At 43.2% G+C, this 24483-nt stretch overlaps 1 protein-coding gene across 2 annotated transcripts in view; it reads left to right on the top strand.

Annotated features, from left to right (window-relative positions):
• DGKI (diacylglycerol kinase iota) overlaps positions 1 to 24483 on the top strand; it is a 319904-nt gene that overhangs the window by 178120 nt on the left and 117301 nt on the right. For both annotated transcript variants that reach the window (XM_074983801.1, XM_074983800.1), the window contains 6 exons: positions 574 to 652; positions 11266 to 11321; positions 12434 to 12496; positions 13373 to 13446; positions 14317 to 14428; positions 20427 to 20626. In XM_074983801.1, the coding sequence (XP_074839902.1) occupies positions 574 to 652; positions 11266 to 11321; positions 12434 to 12496; positions 13373 to 13446; positions 14317 to 14428; positions 20427 to 20626 (584 nt within the window). The remainder of the gene's footprint in view (positions 1 to 573; positions 653 to 11265; positions 11322 to 12433; positions 12497 to 13372; positions 13447 to 14316; positions 14429 to 20426; positions 20627 to 24483) is intronic.

The following is a 24483-nucleotide window of genomic DNA, read 5'->3' as shown; positions in this document are numbered from 1 at the left end:
TTTCTGAGTTATGATTTCCAGCTGACTTATTGACCTCTAGCTTCCCTTCTTCTCAGCCTAACAGCCAATATATCTGTGAAAGGGCCAGATGTGCTCCAGTCTGCCTCATGCATCATCAATAGAATTACCAACCAAGTTCTGAATCCAGGGTCTTGATTGCTGCTCCTGATGTATCAAACAGAAAGAACACAGCTTGATTTTCTGATGCCATGCTGAGCCTGTAGTGCCACCAATTAGGAGAATCTTTGTTTTGACATGTTAAGTGGGAGATTGCTGAGAGAGGATAAATAAGGAACCCCATGATGTCATGTTTACAGAGTCACTTGTGTGACCATAAAGCACTGCAGATGTGTTTGTGTTCCTTCATTTTTGTATTTGATTATCTTCAGCAAGCTGTTTCCAGCTTTCATGGCAGCTCGGCATATAAAATTTCCGACACCTTTCTCTTCTTTCCTTCTGTAGCTTTTCAAAAAGTGGTTAATTTGATGGATGGCATGAAGTGTTTGGCCTTCTTTTCTTGCATACTATACCCACAACAGTTTCACATATTTTCTTTTGGGTCTCTGATTTCAGCTTCCACTCAGCGTCTTCAATAATTACTTCAGCCTTGGATTTGATGCACATGTCACACTGGAATTCCATGAATCCCGAGGTGAGAGGCATTCTTGATTTCCTTAACCTTGAGAAGCAGAGAAATGGACAAATGGCTTGTGAATTTTAACTAGGGTTGGCTATGGCAACTTGTTTCTCAAAATCTAAAGAGAATGCTGGCAGAGATAAACTCCTGGCCCAGACAAGAAGGTGGGCAGAATGATTCTAACATTAGTTTCTGAGGGTCATAGGCTACGTCTACCCTATGAACTAAAATCTGCTTTTAATAAATTCAGTTTTTTAACCTCAGTCTTATGAACTCAGATTTAATTGCCCACAAACGTTCCAGAAATTTGACCTACTGTTTCTCTGTGTTGACTTACTGCATCTCCATTGTCTTATCCAAGTTTGACTGCATGAGCAATGCATTGTGGGTACCTATCCCACAGTGCCTTAGCCCTGTTGCATTCTAGGGGTTTTGCATCACTGTGTTGTGGGGAAAAAATATTGCCGTAGTTGCTTGTGGGTGTCTGATGTCACTATCCCAGAATGCAAAGCACTTTCTCAGAATTCAGAGCACCCACTAACTACATGAAAACAAATGGGGCATTGCGCCATTTTCTTCGGCACAGCGCTAGCACAAGCATGGATCCTCGAATGCTTCAAGTCATTTCACAGACTGTTATGGCAACTTCCGAGAATGTTGTGCACTTTTTCTTTCAACTGAGATGATTGTTGAAGGTGATGATGAAGATTTGAAGATGGCATGCACATCCCCATCATGGTCTCGGATCACCTGGCCTCTGAATATATGAACAGAAAGGGTACTTCTCAATGGTGTTGTGGGCATCGGTAGATCACAACGGTTGTTTCACTTACATCAACATGAAATGGTCAGGGACGGTTCATGAGTTGTGCATCTTCAGAAATTCTGGTCTATACAGAAAGATCCAAGATGGGACTTTTTTCTCAGAGTGGAAAATCAAGATTGGTCAAGTGGAGATGCCTGTAGTAATATGGGGTGATCCTGCTAACCCTCTGCTTCCTTGTGCCATGAAACCATACACAGGCATCTTGGATCCCAGTAAGGATAACTTCAATTTAAGACTTTGCAGGTGCAGAATGGTGGTGGAATGCACCTTTGGCCATTTAAAAGCAAGGTTCAGGTGGCTATTGACCCATTTGGACCTTTCAGAATCTAATGTCCCCACAGTGATTACAGTGTGCTGTGTTTTGCATAACATTTGAGAATCCAGGTGGGAGAATTTCATGACCATCTGGAGTGCAGAGGCTGATGCCGTGAGCAGGGCTTATTTGCAGCTGCCTACAAGGTCATTCTCCAATAACCATGTGGAGGCAGTGGCAGTCAGGGAGGCTTTGAAACACAGCTTCATGAATGATCTGCCAGACACATGATTGTTCTGTATTTCACTGTTGTAATACCACCCCCCGCTTCCTAAAATGATTTGTGCTCCCCACCAAATGTGAACCAATAAATCAGACCATGGCTTTCACAGAAAGGAGAAGGGTTGAGGTTCAGGAAGAAGAAATTAATGTAAAGGAAGTGTTATTATCACAAAAAGATGGGCAGCTGTGCTATTGGCCCTCTTCACTCAGGCCCAGGTCCCACTCCCGCAAGTCCTACATGCACCTTGGTGTAGCGGCAGGCAGCTGTGTTATTGGCTCTTTCCACCCCTGTGAGTCTCTGCAATGATTTGCGCACCCCACCACTCATGGGTACCAAAAATCACACCATGGTCATCATCAAAAGAATAAGTTTATTTGGAGGGGGAGCAGGTTAAGTGGCAGGGAAAATAAGGGGTATCAAGGGTGGTGGAATGGCCTTTTGCAGTGGCTCTTGAAGATACAGTGGCAGTATATCCTTGCCCTCCATCCCCACATTCAGGGGCCATGATGAGGGTTGGGGGGCAACCTGAATTCAGGGGAGTCTGGGCATCAGGGAGCAGAATCCACAGTGCTTCATAGGAAGTCCTTCTGCAGCTCCACGATAGTGCACAGAACTTTGGTTTGGTTGCTCATAGCCACATCTTCCCCCAGGTGCACTGATTGCTCTCTCTTGAGCTCAAGCACAGTCTGCTGCCGCCACTGTGCTCTGTCCCTTTGGTGTCAGTGGTTTCTTCTTGAGCCTGCTGCACGTGCTGCAGGAAAAGGTCCTGCTTGGACCTTTTGCACTTCCTTGCCCTGTCTCCCATGCTGAGAATGCTTGCTGGAAATTGAAAGTCAAAATTGAGAAACAATTTACACAAAGCACTTACCCATGGAATGAATGGGTCTCTGTCTGTGCTATCAGTGAAACTTTCTTTTGCAAGGCTGCTTAAGGCTTCTAAAGATGTCAAGGATTCTAACTGTGCCTTGCACAAGCTATCACTTATCCACACCATTTCATTTTGGACTTGGCAAGTTATTATCTGCTTTACAAGTAGGGGTTGAGGGGGAAGAGGGTGCAAAGCAAGGAAAGAAGGCTGGTGTCTTGGAACAGGGGAAAGGTTTTTCAGCCATTCCCTGGAGCAATATTCCACAAGGAAAACCTGCCTGTGCTGGGCATACCGGTATGTGGGACCAAGGTCTGCAGAGCCCAGAAGCCATGTGGGGAGTGGGACAGGTTTGATTCCAGACACATGGATGGCTGGGTATGGAGGGATCCCTGTATAGTGAAAAGAAATGTGGGGGGAAAGTTTTCCAGCCATATGCTGGGGGAAAAACATTCCTCAGTGGACCCTGGAGCAACACTCTTCAGGGAAAAGGCCATGTATAGCAGGGAAAACCAGTGCTACACATGCTGAAGTGCAGGACCAGGGTCCGCAGAGCCCAGCAGCCGCTTGGCAAAGGGGAATGGTTTGATTCCAGTCACATGGATGGCTGGGTGGGGAGGGATCCTTGTAAAGTGAAAAGAAATGTGGCGGGGGGAAGAGAACTGGGAGGACAGAAGGCCTGGACAGCCTGTCAGCTGTGTGAAAGGGGGAAGAGGAGCACTCACCAGCCATGTGGTGTGGCAGTGTGCTTCAGGGAAGTGTAAAAGGGCAGGGAGCATTGCAAAGACATCCAATCCAAATTCCCATGCTTCTTTTTCTGCCAAGGAAGACATCACCCCCTGAGAATAACAGATAGGAAAAAAGAAGAGCTGTTCATCCTGTGTGACCACAAGCCTGGAAAATTTGCCATGATACCAGATCACTCTCTGATTGCCTGGCATGGCAAGGTGTGCTACCATAGAAGCTACAATAAATCAGGCCTGCCTAAAAACCTCACACAAAAAATGTAAGAGTGCCTGGATGAGGCATTCCTGCTGATCTCCTAAAAGGCTAAATGCTCCATACCCAGAAATATTAACACACTGTTCTGAGGGGCACAGATCCATAGAAAACCTGTACCCATACCCCTTACCCATACCCAGGGGCTTGGGGACTCGTGTAGAGGGGACTGGCTCAAGGTCAATGGTGACGAACTCTAGTCTGTCGGAAACATCTTCTTCGGGCCCCTGCTGATTGCCCCCTGTTGATTGCCTCCTCTCCATTGGCCTCTTCGTCCTGGTCCCCCAGCTCCTCTTGGCTCACCCCAGACTCCAGAACAGGGCCTCATGAAGAGTTCCAATTAAGATTGGGCAACATGGTTGGGTCACCCTCCAAGAAGCATGTGCAGCTGTTCATAATAGCCACAGGTCTTTGGAAATGATCTGGACTGCCAGGTGGCTTCCCAGACTTTGTGATACACCTGCCGGAATTCTTTCACCTTCACCCGGCATTGCACAGAGTCCTGGGAGTAACCTCTGGTGATCATCCCATGTGACATCGTCTCAAATATGTCTACATTTCGCTTGGACACTCAAAGTCTGATCGCCACTGACTCCTCTCCCCAAACATCAAGGAGATCCTTAATCTGGTGGCTCCAGGCTGGAGCTCTCTCACAGCCCTGAGAACTAAGCAGACTACTACCCTGAGTGCTCATGATTGCAAGAGATGGCTACTCATGCAATGGCTACCAATGCAGTGTGATGGCTATGGATGTTGTGTGATGCAATGGCTGGAAGAAATTGTAGCTTCTGGGTGCCCGTTATATTTCCTGGGCTTGCTGGTGATGAATTCAAATTCATGGGCTTCCTGTGACCTACTTCCTGTACATCTGGAGACCAGTGGAGATGGAAGCAACCATACATAGCAGGTAACTGTGTAGCTTTTTGGGATATATACAGGACACTTCTGGAGGCTAAAAAATTTGATTTAAAGACATGGTGCTTCCCCACTAGCCTTCATTCGAACTTTTAAACTCAAACTACACCCAGCTTCTCTTGATGATGTTATATCAACCTTATCACTCTCGAAAATCAAGCTAATGGTATTTACGGTGAAAAAAGTGACATTGTAAAATCAACCCAGCTGTCTTAAATTTGACTTTATCATGTAGTGTAAACATAGCCTTAGACCATGGTTGGAAAGATTTGTCCAGTTTAGTGTATCACACTGAAGAAAGGATGCTGAAGAAATAGAAAAGGCTTTTGGGCTGTAACCAGATTGATGAAAAGTATCGGAGGGGTAGCCGTGTTAGTCTGGATCTGTAACAGCAATGAAGGGTCCTGTGGCACCTTATAGACTAACAGAAAAGTTTTGAGCATGAGCTTTCGTGAGCACAGACTCACTTCATCAGATGCTGGTCTTGGAAATCTGCAGGGCCAGGTATAAATAAGCCAGAGCAAGGGTGTAGCTGTAGATTTCCAAGACCAGCATCTGATGAAGTGAGTCTGTGCTCACGAAAGCTCATGCTCAAAACTTTTCTGTTAGTCTATAAGGTGCCACAGGACCCTTCGTTGCTGTTACAGATTGATGAAAGTGGCTGGAAAAGTTGAGATTCAAAGGAGGAAATGAGGCTAAGAGCAGAGATATTTGAATTTTTCAAGCTTCTGAAAGAGTTGTAATGGAGCTGTAGATACTACAAAATTTGTTGATCTGGAACTAGAGCATGTGAGCAAAAATAAGGAAACAGTAAAGAGAGAAAATTTACACTGGACGCAAATTTTCTCAGAATGGGGGAGGGGACTGGACAGGGAGTGAAAGGGTATGAAGTTGTGGAATGTGGATGACAGCTGTAGCATAGTCATGTTTACAAAAAAAATTAGGGAGATACATATTATGAAAGTAACAAATACATTTTAATGTCTTTTAATTTTAATTTTATTAAAATTAAATTTAAATTAATTATAGTTAAAATTAAAATTAAATTAAATTTATTAAAATTAAATTTTAATTTAAAACAACATTTTAATGGAATGGGGCATTCTGTCAATGACCTAAAGGTATGTGTGTTACTGAAAAGGAATTATCGCACCATTTTGGAAAGAGAAACATCTGAGCTGGCTTTTATATTCAAATTCGGCACATTAACACATGGTTTAAATTGTGATGGGAACTTTCTGAGTCACTATAGGGGCTTGTCTGCATACTTGGCTCAATCTAATTCTTGACCTTCCCCCCCACCCCTCCACTCTCTGATTTGCTCATCTTGATTATCTTTTTCTGATTTGTCCTCCTTGCTTACTGTTTTTGGTTCTCTGTGCCTTAAATATTGAGTCTGTTCTGGTCTGGCTATGGTCTGAAGAAGTGGGTCTGTCCCACGAAAGCTCACCTAATAAACCATTTTGCTAGTCTTTAAAGTGCTACTTGACTGCTTTTTGTTTTGATATTATGAAAGTATATGACATAGTATTATTGTGTTGGACAATAGCGAGTTCTTCATCCAGTACGCTTACAAAGAAATAAACAGAACTTCATAATAATCCCCCCTAATCTCCCAGGAGTTCTAGTGTGGGCTTTTGGAGCACCCCACTTCTCTTCACACTGATGAAAATAGTGTCCTGCCAGAAACTGTCACAGAATTCCAAATATGCCTAAACAGCTGAGCTTTGGCTTGACAAGGCAGTACTTTGTGTGACTGTGTTAGGTAAGCATAGTTATATTACCAGAGCTGCTGTTCAATTTTCCTTGGTCAGCGTGCTGTTGATTTATCTGTGTGAGTTTTGAACTGCAGCCTCACTTGTTCTCATTTTTATATGATAACAAAGCCATTAAAAAAGTAAAAAGACAGCACCCTAATGCCATGCTAAATAAAGCACTAATATGATGCGCTAATGCATATTTTATAATGTGTAAGACTGCTGTAAGCTTCAGGAATAATAATAAAGGGCCACAGAAGGGCACAGGACTGAAATGATGACAGCAGTGTGTGTTTCTTTATGAACGCACACCAGGGTGAATTCCTAATGTGGCTGCAAAGATACAGTTTAGATGAGTTTCACGACCACTCTTTTGCTCAGTGGAAGCATTACTTAATTATTAAGTTGTAAAGCTAAGTAAAGAATGAACGTGATTTCAGTCATGCCAGCATTTTTAAAATTTAAATGAGAGAGAAAATACTCCCAGAGCAATCTGTGTGTGGGCATGGGCGGATGGGGAAACTTGAGTAGCTCCTGCATCTGCTGGTCCCATTCTAGCTGGTGCAGTCATTTTCTCACTTCTTGAACACAAAAATGTACAAAATGGGTCCTGTGTGGGATAGGGGAGAAAAGCTTCAAGCTCAGGCTTGATGTCATTGTTGTCTTGTATGTACTTGTTTTACTTTAATTTCCTCTGTCATTTGTTGTTTATGGAAATAAACAGAGTGGGTCAGACTTTGATCTCATTTAAAAATGGCGTAACTCCAGAGAAGCACTACTGAAATCAGTGGAATTATTCTGAATTTACATCAGTTTCACTGAAGCAGAATTGGTTCAGTAGACTGAATGTGCACATGAAGTAAATAAAGATACTGGCTTGAACTCTCTTCACTCTAAGTTAGTTGAGTACTTCCCTTTAGGTAGACTAGTGTCCAGGTATAGGTTAGGGCTAGTCTGACACTCTCTGGTCCAGCAAAATCCATGATCTGGCATGAATTAGTTATTGGGACAGCCACTTTCCATGGATGTGGTCAATTTTCCCCTGGTTCCATAAAGTTTGTTTTCACCTGCCAGTCCTGGCTATTTAGCTCGAATTTACCCCAAATGTCTTCTAAGAGCCCAGTAAACAGTAGAAATGTTGGTAATGTGCTAGACAAATTCTGGCAAATTCTCTGGTTCGGCATGAGTCAAGCCTCGAGGGTGCCGAACTAGAGAGGTTTAACCTGTACTTGTCTGATGTGAGACTGAACCATTAGGCTCCTGAATATGGGGCACTACATAGCTATACTGTTCAGGGGAGAACTCTGGGAAGGAAACTATGCTTCTGAGTCACAGTTTCTGCCCTGCCCCCTGTTTACTGTAGCAGGAAGTAAGTTACTTACTTCACCCCTTTTAGTGATGCCACTTATTTCCTACCTCTTCCTCCAGGGTCTGGCCTCTTCTGCTGGCTGACTCATGGGTTGTAATTGAGACAGAGCACGCCACTATTCCCCACTCAGTTGCTTGAGAAGCAGGAGTCCAGGGTATGCAGCTGCCTCTGCCTTCCTCTGATGCCCCAAGCCTCAATCCTGGCAATTTTAATGTGGCCCTGAGCAAGGCATCCTAGTTAGCAGTTGCAGGGGACACTATTGATCTTTGTAGGTGGAACCACAACTTGTGTATGCAAATAAAGATGTGATTTGCAGGTGCAACAAAAGAATTGATTTGCAAACATGTGGCCCACTGTGTATTGCTATAGTAGCCTCCTGAATATATTATGTTTATCCACAAGAAAGCAAACAGGCGCATTTGGCAGACTGGGTAGAATCAAACAACATAGCTCAGTCCACATTTGCTGCTGCTTCTTCGAAGGGGGCATGGTAATCAGGCTGATGGGAGATTATTAATGAAGTGCTGTAATGTAGGCATATGCAGCACTTCATTAGGCTAATTCCGACCCCCTGCCACGGCAACTTCAAAGTGTCAAACTTCGAAGTGCCGGCTTGTGTGTAGCCGCAGGTCATACATCTACAGATGGTGAATGTAGGTCACACTTACAATATGGAAGTCAGCAAGAAGTCTTGTGGTACCTTTTATAGACTAACAGATATTTTGGAGCATAAGCTTTTGTGGGCAAAGATCCGCTTCATCAGATGCATGAGTGGGGGGTGGTGTGGTTTCAAAGGGGTGTGTAAAGAGGGGGGGTCCCAGTAAGAGGGAGGGCCAGAGCTGACAAGGTCTATTCATGGAAGTCTGTATTCTGGAAAGCAGTGATTCAGGAAAGGACTTAGGGCGCCATTGTAAGTGGCATGAACATGAGGCCCCAGTGATGATGTGATCAAAAGGGCTATTTAAGCTTCGGCTACATGAGGGCATTAAGTTGATTGCAGATACACATTTCTAGCTATGGCAATTGCGTAGAATGAATCAACTTATCTGCAATCGACTCACCTGTCTGTCCACACAGAGAGAGGTTGAGGGGAGAAACTCTCCAGTCCACATCCTTTACGCCTCACAATATTGAGGAGTACAGGCATTGACTGCTGACCCCAGATAGTTTGGTTTTGCTCATCTCTACTAGGTGCATGAAATCAAATTCCAGAAGATTGACCCTGATCAGATTGATCTTCCCAGTAGTGTAGACATACCCTTAGATGGATTAACAGGGAATCATCATGCAGGAATAGGAGAGATGATATTACCTATATGTATGTAATTGGTGAGACCACTGCTGGAATCCTGTTACCAATTCTGGTGTGTACACTTTAGAAAGGAAGTTGAAAAAACTGTAGAAGAACCGTAAGAATGATTCATGAGCTGAAAAAACATTCCTTGCAACGGGTGATTAACAGAGCTCTATTTATCTGGTAACAGAGAAGGTTAAGGAGTAATTGAATCATCCCCTTAAAAGTAGCTATTCAGGTAGAAGCTCTCTGACAGCAGATGGCTCTTTATTTTCTGTCAAACAAAAGCATAAAAGATCCAATGGCTGGTTAGGAAAGTTCAAACCAGAAAAAAGACCAAAAATTTTAGCAGCGAATAATTAACCATTCAAAACATTTACCAAGGATGTGATAAATTCTCTATCAGTTGGAATCTTTAACTAATACTTGGATATCTTTCTGATTAGGCACTACTTTTACAACAAGTTGTTGGGCTAGGTATGAGAATAAAGGTGGAGTTCTATGGTCTGTGTTATGTAGGAGATCAGACTAAATAAGGCGTCAACAACCTTTCCAAGGCAGAGTGCTGAAATTTGACCGTTTGACATCTATGTACAATCTGAGTGCTGGTGATACTTTTTAAAGTCACTAATAGTCCTATTTACAACAGCTTCATTAATAAATAAATTAAAATGCAGAGCTTTACCGTTTACATGGTAGGTTAACAGCTGGTCTTTTGTAATTCACAGGCAGCATGGCTTTAAGCAAGCTCCGGGCTGCAAGGGGGAGGAGGGGCAGATCTGAACTCCCACCTCAAGTGAAGATTCATAACAAGGGCAGGAGATGGATGGCAGGAGATAAATCACTTGATCATTGTCTTCTGTTCTCCTTCTCTGGGGCACCTGGCATTGGCCACCGTCGGCAGATGGGATGCTGGGCTCGATGGACCTTTGGTCTGACCCAGTATGGCCATTCTTATGTTCTTATGTTCTTATGTTCTAAGATGAAAATTGGCTTGTGTGCCATTCTTGGAACCTGTGCCAGGGGTTGCTGTCTCCTGGACTAGATGATCATCAGGGTCCCTTCTACTCTTAAATTCTATGAACTGTTCAGTTTTGTTTCACAGGTTTCTAACCCTGGAAAAATACTCAGTGAGAATTTCTAGTGATCCAAACAGAGGCCTACACATTTAACAGTGTACTCTGGTGTCACCGAAAAGTGTGATTGTGCTGTTAGTAGTTTATAATGGGGACATGAGATGGACTAAGGTAGCGTTGTGATAAATTCCCTGCAAGAGAATCATGTTTGGAGGCTGTCTCTCCTTTATCCCCACCCTTATCAGTCCCTGCTTGCTGTCTAGATGGAACTATTTAAAATCTCACAGCAAAGAATAGTGCAGAGATTAGATTCTTGCACAGTCAAAACTAATGTGACATTTCTCATCTTTTAATTACCAATGGATGATGTATCTACAGTATGCATGAAATTACTCTTACAGGGTTGCCAGTGTAGATGATGCTGGAAAAAAATTTCCCTTCGTCTTCCCCCTCAGAGGTTGAAAGCTAACAGCATGCCACAGCTGAAAATCCAAGGCTGTGGCCACAATAGCCCCTCCTTTTGGAGGGGCTATGGTAATGTGGCACTTCAGCATATTCTAATGAGGCACTGCCAGGAATATGCAGCACCTCATTAGCATAATGACGGCCATGCATGCTTCGAAACTGCCCGTGTAGCCAGGGGCCTTTCAAAATGACCTCCTCCAGATTTCAAAAGCCCCTTCTTCCCAAAACCAAATGGGAAGAAGGGGCTCTTGAAATCAGGGAGCTGTTTCAAAAGGGTAGTTTCGAAGCGTGCATGGCCGTCATTATGCTAATGAGGCACTGCATATTCATGGCAGTTCCTCATTAGCATATTCTGAAGTGCCATATTACCATAGCCCCTCCTAAAGGACGGGCTAATGTGGCCACAGCCCAATTGTCTTCCAGCCTTCAGGAAAGCTTGGGATGAAACTTCCAGGAATAGCCAGCATGCTTTGCCAGCTTACTGTCTCACGATGACTCCAAATTCTTCCTTGTTTTTATTTTGCAGAAGCAAATCCAGAGAAATTCAACAGTCGCTTTCGAAATAAAATGTTTTATGCTGGGGTGAGTTGTGATGGATTTTACAGAATAGTGTTAGCTTGTTTATTTTAATTATTTATTCTCCTTCCTTGCCTTTTCACTCCTTGGGGTTATGTTCACTCATTTACCCATCACCTTGAAAAATATAGTAACAGAGAGGAAGCCGTGCTAGTCTATACACTATCAAAACCAAAAGCAGTCAAGTAGCACTATTATGCTAGTCTTTAAAGTGCTACTTGACTGCTTTTTGTCTTGAAAAATATAGAGTGTGCTTCCAGCTACTTCTGCTAATGCCTCCCACATACCTGTTTGGAAGGGTAGTTTCCTATCATGATTAGTAGTTCAAAAGAATGTTACAGCATTTGGATGAAGGGTCGATAATATCCTGCACCCAAAGTTGCAGATTGCAAGAACTTCACCAATGAACTCATGTTTATTTCCACTTGGAGAGTGAATGTACTGGGAAAAAAATCCTTGGACTGATGAGCATTCCTAGGTTTAGGGGTAGAAAGAGAAGTGGGAGGATGAGGACAGAGGGCTGCTATTTGGAGCATTTCCTTTTCAGACATGCATACGCAACTCAGATGACCATTTCTTACCCAGGAGGGAGGTGGATGGATCTTCAGCTTTATTCCAAGGTGTCATTAAGAAAGGAGAGCATTGACTGGATAATATTTGCCATTATGCACGTCATTCCGCTATCAGATTCAGTCACTGTCACCACAGCCTTATTTACTAAAAACAAACAAAAGAAGAATTTGCATGATGTTTCAGGTGCACAATGATATTCCAGGCTACATCTTCCAAAGTGGGTTTTTTTTTTTCTAGTGTAACACCTTAACGTGGCAAAACAGATGAAACAGTCTTGCTTTCTGTGCCTCACTCCCTGATACTGGTTCAAGGGACACTTAAGAATTTGAATCACATACTACTAACTGGATGCTAACTGAAGAAACTTGGCCTAAAACTCTCTTGTCAATGGGAGCAGAAAAGAAAAAAAAAATCTTCCACGGGGTGGTATGTGGGAGCAGACTCTGAGGAGGGATGTAAAGGAAGGGAAGGGAAGAAGCTGTAGATCGTTCAAATGAAAAAAAAAAATCCAATTTTAACCTCCCCCTCTTTCCTATGTCTGGTAGGCAGCCTTTTCAGACTTCCTTCAGAGAAGCTCCAGAGATTTATCCAAGCATGTTAAAGTTGTGGTAAGTACGGGAAAGAATTGCGTCATTTGATGCAGTGAGGCAGATGGAGAGGAACTGTCTGTGTTTGTGCTGTACTGTGCTGTGTGTGTGTGTGTGTGTGTGTGTGTGAGAGAGAGAGAGAGAGAGAGAGAGAGAGAGCGATGAATGCACAGCTCCAATCACACAGGCCACTGATTGTTACTTCCAATTTTGACTTATTTAAGAAATACAGTTCTTAGAAAGCCTTTGGTAATTTACATACATAACACACCACTCCCTATCTCATACACAGGCTATATCTACACTACAGCTGTCCTTGGGAAGAAGTGCTTTTGGAAGATATCTTCCAAAAACACTTCTTTCGAAAGGGTGTGACCACACACAAAAAAGCAGATTGACAAATCAGTCCCATCTTTGATCAAGAGTGGCCACAACCCAGCTGCTCTTTCGAAAGAATGGGCGAGGAAATGCTGCGGATTGAAAAATCTGGCGTAATAGAGGACTGCTCTTTTGACAAAAAGGGCCCCCAGGGCACTTACACATGTTTTTTTTCAAAAAAATCTTTCAGAAGAAGGTGCTTTTCCTCATCTGGAAGAGGAAGAGGGTTGCCAGGAAAAGCGTTGCGTTCTTTTGGTTTCATATCGAAGTAATGCATTTTGTGTGTAGACGCATGGTGGGATTTTTCAAAAAAGCCTGGCTTTTTCGAAAAAAACTCGCTAGTGTAGACATAGCCACAGTGAATAGTGCCCAGCAGCTATGTTACAGAGAGGTGGGTGTTCCTAAAATGAGATCATTGTTCATGGGCCGGTTGTTACAAAATGGGCCAACAGCAATTATTATCCTGTCTGAGAGCCCATTTGCAAACCCCTCTTTGTCCTGTTGCTTTGATTTTTGCAGTGTGATGGAACAGACCTGACCCCAAAGATTCAGGAGCTGAAGTTCCAATGTATAGTATTTTTAAATATACCCAGGTAAGCTCCAGTCATAATTTTGGGGTCACTAAACAAACAACGTAGGCTCTCCCTGGCTGGCTCCATAGGGACAATTAATTATCAAACACAATTTCTAGAGTTGTGCACTACATGTGTGAACAAGAAACTCTAGGACAGAGTTGTCTTCTGCTTCATTAGAACCACAAAGCAGGAGATTTAAAAAGAAAAAAAAATCACTCCCTTCCAAAGAGAAGAGCTCCAAATGGGTTTGGAAGGAAAATGTGGTTTGCTTTTGGTTAGGAGGCCACTCTCTGGAGCTTTACCACAGATAGCGCCACTGCTGTCCCACACAGTCTACCCCAAATTTTGCATCCCCTCTGCTCCCAGACCTTCTGAGCCAGGAGGGTGGGAGGGAAATGAGATCTGTAGCCAACAAGCTTGACCTCAGCTTCCTGCCTTTTGAGTAGGGGCACAAAGCCATTGTTGTTGCCACTAGGCTGCAGGTGAAAATTCATCTGAACAGCTGATTGGAAGGACTTGGGAAGGGGGCGATGGGAGGGAGGTGAACCCTGAGCACTAATGGATAAAGGCACTGTCTTCTCTCTGCTGCCTCCCATTTCCACGTGGCAGCCTACCTGATGATGGGATAAACTAATTGCCTACTATACCAGCCTGAAAGTTGGAGTGCAGGTTCCCCTTCTGATCATTCTAATAATTGTGTGCATGATCACCAGGAGTCCCCAGAATGGATTTTAAGACCATTTAGAATGGATGTATGGCTGTTCACCCAGAAGATAAAGAACTGGCTAATACTTAGGTTTTCCATTCTTTTAATTATTATAAGACCCAATGCAGGCAAATTCATAGTATCCTCCCTAAAGCTCTCATTTTCTCAACCTCTTTCTGCAGGTATTGTGCTGGCACAATGCCCTGGGGTACCCCCAGTGATCACAGAGACTTTGAACCTCAGCGCCATGATGATGGTTACATTGAGGTCATTGGGTTCACTATGGCCTCTCTGGTGAGAATCTTTCCAGAACTCAAAGTTTTGTTTTTGCATGCAGTAGATTTCATACTGCTTAGTGTGTTGGGACTGATTTGTGTGCAATTTTTGTATGACATACCTCACATCCATGACCACAATGCTCACACATCACATCTCCTAGAGCTGGAAGGGACCTTGGGAGGTCATCTAGTCTAGTCTCCTACCTTCTTGGCAGGACCAAGCACCATCCCTGACATCTATTTGCCCCAATCCCTAAAGGGCCTTCTCAAGGATTGAGCTCACAACGCTAGGTTTAGTAGGCCCATGCTCAAACCACTGAGCTATCCCTCCCCCTGACAAACAGGCAAACAAATAAACACCCTCTGCTATGCTTTCCAGCGTTCAGTAAGGCCAAAATTTGTTTTAACTTCAATTTTTTAAAATTATGAATAATGGCTTTGAAAGAAAGAGAAATATTTTATTATTAAAATGTACTCTTTGAAAAACTGGCTGCTTTGAACATACCTAATGGTCCTTCAAATACTCCCAAACCAAAATAAAAATAAAAGTATTATAGAAAGGAGATGCATGTGTATATATGTGTATTTGTACTATCAGGAACTTCTATGATTGCTTAATAGCTGCTGTTTGTTACAAAGTCCACCACAACTGTGGTTTTTGCATATTTTCTCTACACATTAGTACTGGTCAGAAATTCTTTGTTGAAGAATGGGCTCCAACCAGGACTATTTTGTTGTGTAGAAAAAGTGCATTTTATTATTTTTTTATGAAATTTATAAACAAAATATGTTGACAATAGTTTTTGAAAATGTCAAAATATTCTGTATCAAAATTGTGCAAAAAATCCTACTTTCACTTTTTCACTGAGAGAGAAAAGAAAGTGTAGTAAGAAATCATGGCTATGTCTACACTAGCCAAAAAATGCGAAATGGCCATGCAAATGGCCATTTCAAAGTTTACTAATGAAGTGCTGAAATACATATTCAGCACCTCATTAGCAAGCAGGCGGCTGCGGCACTTCTAAATTGACGCGGCTCGTCCAGACGGGGCTCCTTTTTGAAAGGACCCCGCCTACTTCGAAGTCCCCTTATTCCTATAAGCAGATGGGAATAAGGGGACTTCGAAGTAGGCGGGGTCCTATCAAAAAGGAGCCCCGTCTGGACGAGCCGCGTCAATTTCGAAGTCCCCTTATTCCTATAAGCAGATGGGAATAAGGGGACTTTGAAGTAGGTGGGGTCCTTTCAAAAAGGAGCCCCGTCTGGACAAGCCACGCAGCGGCGAGCTGCGTCAATTTCGAAGTGCTGCGGCCACCCGCATGCTAATGAGGTGCTGAATATGTATTTCAGCGCTTCATTAGTAAACTTCGAAATGGCCATTTGCATGGCCATTTTGAAGCTTTTGGCTAGTGTAGACATGGCCCATGTGTATTGCAAGGGAAGAATAATTTTGTTTAATAAAAAGAAGAAAAGTTGTATTGTTAGATGGAAACTCCAAACTTTTTGTGAAATTTTCTTAATTTTTTTAAACCTTCCGTACTTAACACAAAACTAAAAGTTGTCCAAGCTCTGCCATTTTGAGAACTACCACATAGTCAAATGGCCATGTGCTTAATGACTGTGTCTTATTTGCATGAACTAGAAACTTATTGTAACCATCCTCATCTGAGCATGAAGGTGTGGCTTGCAGTTTACATGCAGCATGGAGCACTAAATGCTGGGGCTCATGGCCTTAAAGGCCACGTCTCCATATTGAAATTAATCTTTTTTTCTGCACTGAAAAGGTCTGCCACCGTCAGAAGACAGGATACTGGGCTAGATGGATCATTGGTCAGACTCAGTGTGACTTTTCTTATGTTCTTATTTTGGCTCCAGTTGATCATCACTGGTGATGCGAATGTTCTCCATCTAAGTCACACCTAAACCTCTGAGTAGTTAAAAACAATTGCAGTAACTGAATTAAATAGTCTCTGAATATTCCCACTTCACTTTCCCTTTTGTATCAGTGTGAGGGGAAGAGAGAAATTTTTAGAAGTCCGTCGACCATAAAAGAAACATAAAGTATTGGAGATTGGTCAGTGAGTAGTACAACTACTCATTTTAAATACTTGTATTTTCTAGCTGGTGCCCACGTATTATAATTGATTAAAACTTGTGCAGTTTGCGTATGTTAGTTCACATTCCAATGACTTGTTCTTTGCTTTCAAAGTCTGGAGTGCCCTCAAAGGTCTTGCATAAAGTCAGTGAGGCTGTTTTTTGTTGTGTTGCATTATAATGAATATTTACACAAAAAATCTATATATGTGCAGTACATTAATGCATAAAATGATGCTGATGCATAATTATGCATTACATTTGTATATGCACCAACCATGGAATTCAGAATGAAGATTTTCTTAGCAACCTTCATCTTGTGTCATCATCTTTCAAGTATGCATTACAATTATTCTATTTAAAACCCTGAGCAAGATAGCATGGTATCTGAGGACATTGTGTGAGTTAGTGGAAAAGGGATACAATTTTTCGAAAGAGGAATTGTCTACTGATCAGAGCATGGTGCAGTGGTCTAAAAAATACATGAGTGCTGCTTCCCCTATGACACTGATTGGCTGTGTAGTCTTGGGAAAGTCCTTTAACCTAAAATCAGAGTGATAATTTTTACCTGCTTCACAAAGTGGGAGTTCTAGGGAAGTGGAGTGACACTGCAGACTGCTCTGCTCCTCTCCGCTGCCATCTCCCAGACCAGTCCAGTCACCCCGTTTACCTGAGGCTCCTGCTGCCATGGTGAGTTCAGGGGGCCTCAGACACTTTTTCCTCCCCATGCCAGACCTCTCCTCCCCAGGTAATCCCTGAGGGCACATCCCTCAGAATAGGGGGCTTGAGGGAAAGGATGCAATGGGGATGGCTAGGGTGGAGCCAGGGTCGGGGGCGGAGCAGGGGCTGAGCTTGTGGGAAGAGCCTTTTCCCTATAGTAGCAACCATTTTGTGCATCACATTAGGCCTTACTATATGCTTGTCTGCCTTTGTGGCACACGTTGAGTTCATTGGATGAGAAACCCAATATAAATGTAAATATAATATAATATAAATATGATACAATGATGATCATCATTGTCATGTAACCAGTAGCACAGGGCTATGGTTACGCTGACCCAAATCGCTGGCAGCAGTATGCAAACGGTGGTCTCAAAAATGCAAATAGCTGCTTATTTGCATATTCACTTGCCAGCAGACACTGCTGCTGGGAGAAAGAAAAACTGTGTAAATGTGGTTCTGCTGGTGAAACTCTCCCTTTGTCAGCAGCCTATTATGCCTGGAAAAAATCAGACATAAAGCGGGGGCTTTGCTGGCAGAACCCCATTTACACAGATTTTTATGTGCTGGCAACAGCATCTGCTGGTGAGCAAATATGCAATGATCAGCCATTTGCATTTTTGAGACCATCCATTTGCATACTGCTGCTGGCGGTTCAGGTCAGTGTAACCGTAGCCCCACTGTAATGTTCATGCTAGGACAGAATTGGAGTTCCTGTGGGAAACAGAACACTAAGGCTACGTCTACACGTGCAGCCAACATCGAAATAGTCTATTTCGATGAATAACATCTACACGTCCTCCAGGGCCGGCAACGTCGATGTTCAACTTCGACGTTGCTCAGCCCAACATCGAAATAGGCGCAGCGAGGGAACGTCTACACGTCAAAGTAGCACACATCGAAATAGGGATGCCATGCACAGCTGCAGACAGGGTCACAGGGCGGACTCAACAGCAAGCCGCTCCCTTAAAGGGCCCCTCCCAGACACAGCTGCACTAAACAACACAAGATACACAGAGCTGACAACTGGTTGCAGACCCTGTGCCTGCAGCATAGATCCCCAGCTGCCACAGAAGCAGCCAGAAGCCCTGGGTAAGGGCTGCTGCCCACGGTGACCATAGAGCCCCGCAGGGGCTGGAGAGAGAGCATCTCTCAACCCCCCAGCTGATGGCCGCCATGGAGGACCCAGCAATTTCGACGTTGCGGGACGCGGATCGTCTACACGGTCCCTACTTCGACGTTGAATGTCGAAGTTGGGCGCTATTCCTATCTCCTCATGAGGTTAGCGACTTCGACATCTCGCTGCCTAACGTCGAAGTTAACTTCGAAATAGCGCCCGACGCGTGTAGACGCGACGGGCGCTATTTCGAAGTTGGTGCCACTACTTTGAAGTAGCGTGCACGTGTAGACGCAGCTTAAGGCTGCATCTACACTAGCAAGTTCTTTCGAAAGATTTTTTGAAAAAAGGGGGATCTTTTGAAAGAGCCCAGGGAGCGTCTACACACGAAAAATGTTTTTTTTGAATGAAAATTAAAAGAATGTGGTGGTCCTTTCAAAATCACTCTTCCTTTCTCGTTTCAGGAACAGAGCCCCTTTCGAAAGCTTCTTTCGAAAGAAAACGTGTGTAGACGCTCCGCAGGCCCATTTTTCGAAAGAACAGTCTTTATTTTCAATCCCTGTCCCATTCTTTCAAAAGAGCAGGGGATGTGTGGATGCTCTCTTTCGAAAGACCAGATCATTTTTTGATCTGTTTTTGTGTGTGTGGATGTACTATTTTGAAAGAAGTTCTTTCAGAAGAGATCTTCCGGAAGAGCTTCTTTTGAAAGCTCTCTCTAGTGTAGATGTAGCCTAAATGTCCTGACTTCTGTTCCTGTAACTTTTAAGGCTAATGCTGCCTTAATGTTAATTTTTTAAAATCTCATTGATAATATTCACAATTTTTATTGAAATACAATGTTTCTGCCCCAAGGTACCTGCTGAAATCTCAAGGACTCTGTGGGAGTCATTCTCAACTGTCTCTCTTTTTGTCTCTGATAAATTTTTGCCCCCTTTGTCTTTTCCATTATTTCTCTTTTCACGGTTTGGGTTTTGAAGTACAGGGTCAGGAGAGAGGAGGTGGGCTTTGAAAGTTGGTTATCTTTTTTATTTTAACCTACAAAAGCTCCAATGGGGAAAGCTGATGATCGTGAAGGTGGTGCTTGGTGAAAATTATGCTGCCTGGTTCCTGTTAACTTGTTTCAGCCAACTGATAGACAGAATGTTGGCTCAGGGGGTGGGCGTATCAGAGAACACATAATACCTCTCTCTCTCTCTGTCTTGCGCGCCCTCTCATTTTATTTCTTCAAGACCATTATTGAACATAGGCTGTGTCTACACTTACCAAAAACTTTGAAATGGCCATGCTAATGGCCAGATCGAAGAATACTAATGAGGTGCTGAAATGCATATTCAGCGCCTAATTAGCATGCATCCAGCAGCGGAACTTTGAAAGTGCTGTGGTTCGCTCCCGTCTGGCTCGTCTACATGGGGGTCCTTTTTGAAAGGACCCTTACCAACATCGAAATCCCCTTATTCCTGTGACCTCAAAGGAATAAGAGGGTTTCAATGTTGGTAGGGGTTCCTTTCGAAAAGGACCCTGGTGTAGAAAAGCCGCACAGGAACGAACCGCGGCACTTGCCACGGACCGCAGGATGCTAATGAGGCACTGAATATGCATTTCAGTGCCTCATTAGTATTCATCAATTTGGCCATTAGGTTGGCCATTTCGAAGTTTTCAGTAGGTATAGATGTAGCCATAGTATTTATTTGCTGTCCAGCCACGGCTATTGAACAGGTTTTTTCTCCTTACTCTTTTCATTTTGTCTGTTACTGATGCTGAATTGCTTTATACACTGTCATAATAAATGTTTCAGATTAATCTAATACAGATCAAGGACAGTATTGCTTTGGTAAGGAAAAAAAAGCCAGTTAATACTGTTGCTTTAAAAAGCATGTTGATCACTAAGATGGGGCCATGATCCTTGAGTTATGGACTGTAGTCACTAATACATACAAGCAGTCATGATTTAAAAGAAGAGGTAGAAATATATAAAATGCAACTTGGATGTTTGCAAGCATAAGTGTGTATCTGTATTTCTAAATTTTGATGTATACCACATCTGATTATGTTTTGTCTTCCTTTTTGTGTTGTTTGTGTCCTGCAGGCTGCTCTTCAGGTGGGAGGTCATGGAGAAAGGTTGCATCAGTGCCGGGAGGTGACTCTGTTAACATACAAGTCCATCCCCATGCAAGTGGATGGGGAGCCATGTCGTCTGGCTCCATCACTCATTCGGATTTCCCTAAGGAACCAGGCCAATATGGTGCAGAAGAGCAAGAGGAGAACGTCCATGCCTTTACTCAATGAGTGAGTTGGACTTATCTTATGTCTTAATACTAGGAGGCTCTTACTGGGAAGAGAATTCAAACAGGGAATTTGCATGGACTCGAACCATCCGAGTATTTGGAGAAAGAGGACCACATGCTCCAGAATGTTCCTGTCCTCCCCATTGCAAATATGCGATAGATTTCATTTGTGCTTTAACTCACTGGTCTCCCTTTCAGAAAGATGTCAGCCTTTTAGTTACCCACAAGTGTAACTATTCAGGGAGGTCTGAGTGGTTTCTGCTGTGTGACTCTTCCTGACACTCATAGAAGCTGTGCAGGTATGCACCTCGCACTCATTAGACTGCCACCTAATTAGTTTTCTGAAATTAACAAGTCTTTGTGATCTCACTTGAGACAATTCAGCAAATAACCACATCTGCAGGATACAGATGTGCTCAGGTTAAGTGGCAGACTTCGTGTTGGGAGTGTGTGGCTACCAGCTGTCAACGGGACCAGTTGAAGGAGTCACTGACCAAAGCTGTTTGGACCAAGGGGGAATTTTGATCAGAGTGCACTGGTGTAAATCACTAGGGGCTAGTCTCCATATACAGTGCTGCAGTGGCGTAGTTGTAGCACCTGGCGAAGACTCTACTTATGCTGACAGGAGAGTTTCTCCCATCAGTGTAGTTGCTTTGCTGCCCTGAGAAGTGGTAGCTATGTCAACGGGAGAAGCCGTCCTGTCAACACAGTGCTGTCTATGCAGTACAGGCTACAGTACAACTGTCACTCAGGTGAGGGTTTTCCACAGCCCTGATGCATACATCTGCAGTGTAGACCAAGCCTCAGGGTGTGGTTATTCTGCAGCTGGGAGCATGTTTCCCAGCTCAGGTAGAGAGGGTTGTGTTAGCTCTATGCAAGTTAATGTGCTGAAAACAGCTGTAGGGCCACTGTGATGTAGGTGACAGCTTTGGCTTGCTGCCTGAATACAAACCCATGAGCCCTGTGGGTATGTACTGGGATGGCTACCCTGAGCTGCTGGCCTGGCTAAGTAGCATTTTTCTCACGCTGACTCAAGCAGAACTAGCCGAGGTTGTCCACCCAAGCTCACAGGTGCAGTGTGTATGACTGAGGGAGAGCGTTCAGTAACTCTCAGATACATGTCAGTTCTTTCTGCGCTGTGTTCTCAGGTCAGTGGTAGAACTTTGCAGTGTTATTAGCCACATGACTGTTCCACTGGATAATCAGCAGTTCTCAGGGGACTTTCCTGGCCCATTGGGAAATACTGAGGGATGTATTTTGCATGAAACACTGACTGTAGTATAAAAACAAAAAGCAGTCAAGTAGCACTTTAAAGACTAGCAAAATGGTTTATTAGGTGAGCTTTCATGGGACAGACCCACTTCTTCAGACCATAGCTGGACCAGAACAGACTGGTCTGGTCTGGTCTAGCTCTGGTCTGAAGAAGTGGGTCTGTCCCACGAAAGCTCACCTAATAAACCATTTTGCTTGTCTTTAAAGTGCTACTTGACTGCTTTTTGTTTTGATAGTGTATAGACTGGCACGGCTTCCCCTCTGTGACTGTAGTATAGTCTCTGTGGAGTAGCTGCGTTAGTCTGGAGCTTCCCCCCCACAAAAAAAAAATGCAGTCCTGTAACAGCTTACAGACTAACATTTTTATTTATTAGGTAATGAGCTTTTGTGGGTAAAAGATGATGGGGAAATGGCCTGTAATGCACCTTCCTAGTGAAAAATGAATTTACAATAGTGAGTTCTTTGCATTGCACCCTCCAAATTTGTGGGCAGTTGAGTGTACTCTGGCGAGCATAATAAATAAACCCAAATAAATAAAAATGTTAGTCTGCAAGGTGTTATAGGACTGCTTGTTTTTTTAACTGTAGTATATTTGTCAGCTCCCAATCTGCTACAAGAAAAGCTAGAGCACTACAATTACAAAGACAGTGTTAGGTTTAGTGAATAGCACTTGATGGCAGATTAGGCTTGAGAGCATATGGATCAAGCAACCAGAACAGAATATATGGGTGGTAGAGCTGGGAGGTAGGGATAGTTTAGTGGTTAGCGCATTGGCCTGGTAAAGCTAGCCCTGTGAGTTCCATCCTTGATGGGGCCTTTTAAGGGTCTGGGGCAGGTTAGATTTAAAAAAAAATCTGTGAAAGGTGGGGAACAAGTCCTGCTGTGCATACCAGGGACTGGAATCACTGACCTCCCAAGGCCCCTTCCAGCTCTATGAGATATGTATTTCTCTATGTTTCTAAGGAAGAACAGAAAGACTGGGTACGTAAGGCAACAGTAGCCAGGGAAGGTAGCAAACATGAAAGGCAGAAAAATGTTAATGCATCTTTTTATACTAAAACATCAGTTTAAAAATCAGATATTTTAATAGTATAAGAATACTTTTTAAAAAAATTAGATATGAAAAGCCATTATTCTTGATCTACCAACGTGTTTCCATATGGCTAATATAGGAGCTAATAAACACTCCCCGTTTCCCACCATTTTCTACATGATGTATTATTTAAATTGCAAAAGACCATTTATCTGACGAAGTGGGTCTTTGCCCACAAAAGCTTATGCTCTGATAAATCTGTTAGTCTATAAAGTGCCACAGAACTTCTCATTGTTTTTGCAAGTACAGACTAACACAGCTACCTCTCTGATACAAAAGACCAGGCTGGCTTTCAGCATGTATGGAGCCCAGGTTTAAAGTCAAACATCTCCAACTCCCTATTAATGCATTTCGTTCAAACAGCCCCATTTAGCAAATCATCTAATCCATTCCAAATGGAAGCAAAAGTACATCAGTTTATAAAATCAAGTCCTTTGCTATGCCAACCAATGTCTCCCTGTTCAATCTGATAGGTTCAGTTCTGTTAATAAGACAAACATTGTGGAGCCGCAGTCTTGGGTTTAGCCACGTTAGATCCTTACTTCTCTAGACATAAATGTGTTAGATGTAAATTGCACCTTGAACAGTTGATAAATAGAAGACTATTTCCTCCTGAGCAATAGCCTCTAATTTCTTTCCACCACCCAATTCCATGCCATGAAGCACAAGCTGGAAAAATGCAACCCTGAGTCATTGTTCCAACCACAAGGAAGGCTACAGCAGTGGAAAGAAAGCACTTAGTGTAGTTCAGTCTAGTTATTAGCATGGTCTGCAGCATCTGAGTTTAAACTGTGATTGGTATAAATGGGTCTACCGCATCATGGTAACACCGCACAGTAATTCAGCATTACCATGATGCCTCGGATCCCTGGAGAATATGGTTCATCATGCAATTGGTTTGAAAATGCTATGCCACACTCTATCGGGTTTGGAACATCTGTTGTTCAGGTACCTTTTGGGTTGACTGAAATATTCCCCTGTTAGTCTATGTCTTTGAGGGGTTACTGGCAATTTGTCAAAGACTTGCGTGAGGGTGTGGGCCAGGTGGAATGTCTGTTGAGTTTCTTAGCATAACAAAGATGAATTCTAGGAGGAAGAGGTCAGTGTGATTAAGCTGGAATTTGTTCAGTATCACACCTTTCTGCAAAATCCCACGGCAGGCACCAAGTTTTCTCTTTTATATGGCCATATAAATTTCTTAACCTGACCTCTGCCGTGCTTAAAGGAATCCCATCAAAATCTTTAGAATAGGTAGATTTTTCTCCTCAAACTGGAGGAAGTGCACTCTGTGAATTATAGATGCGTGAGATTACTAAATGAGGCTGCTGCTGCACCTGCCGTTGCTAGAAGCTTTTCTTAAGCTTTCTGCACACACAATGATTAAAAAATAATCTCACATCACAGTAATTCTGAAAGCTATTATTAATTACTTTGATATCGGAGGAGGAGGTTAATAGCAGAGACTCCCTTTGGAATTTTGTCTTATGCGGTGG

This window comes from Carettochelys insculpta, chromosome 1 (genome assembly GCF_033958435.1).
Source record: "Carettochelys insculpta isolate YL-2023 chromosome 1, ASM3395843v1, whole genome shotgun sequence".
Taxonomy (NCBI): Eukaryota; Metazoa; Chordata; order Testudines; family Carettochelyidae; genus Carettochelys; species Carettochelys insculpta.
This window is presented reverse-complemented; position numbering and strand designations above follow the sequence as displayed.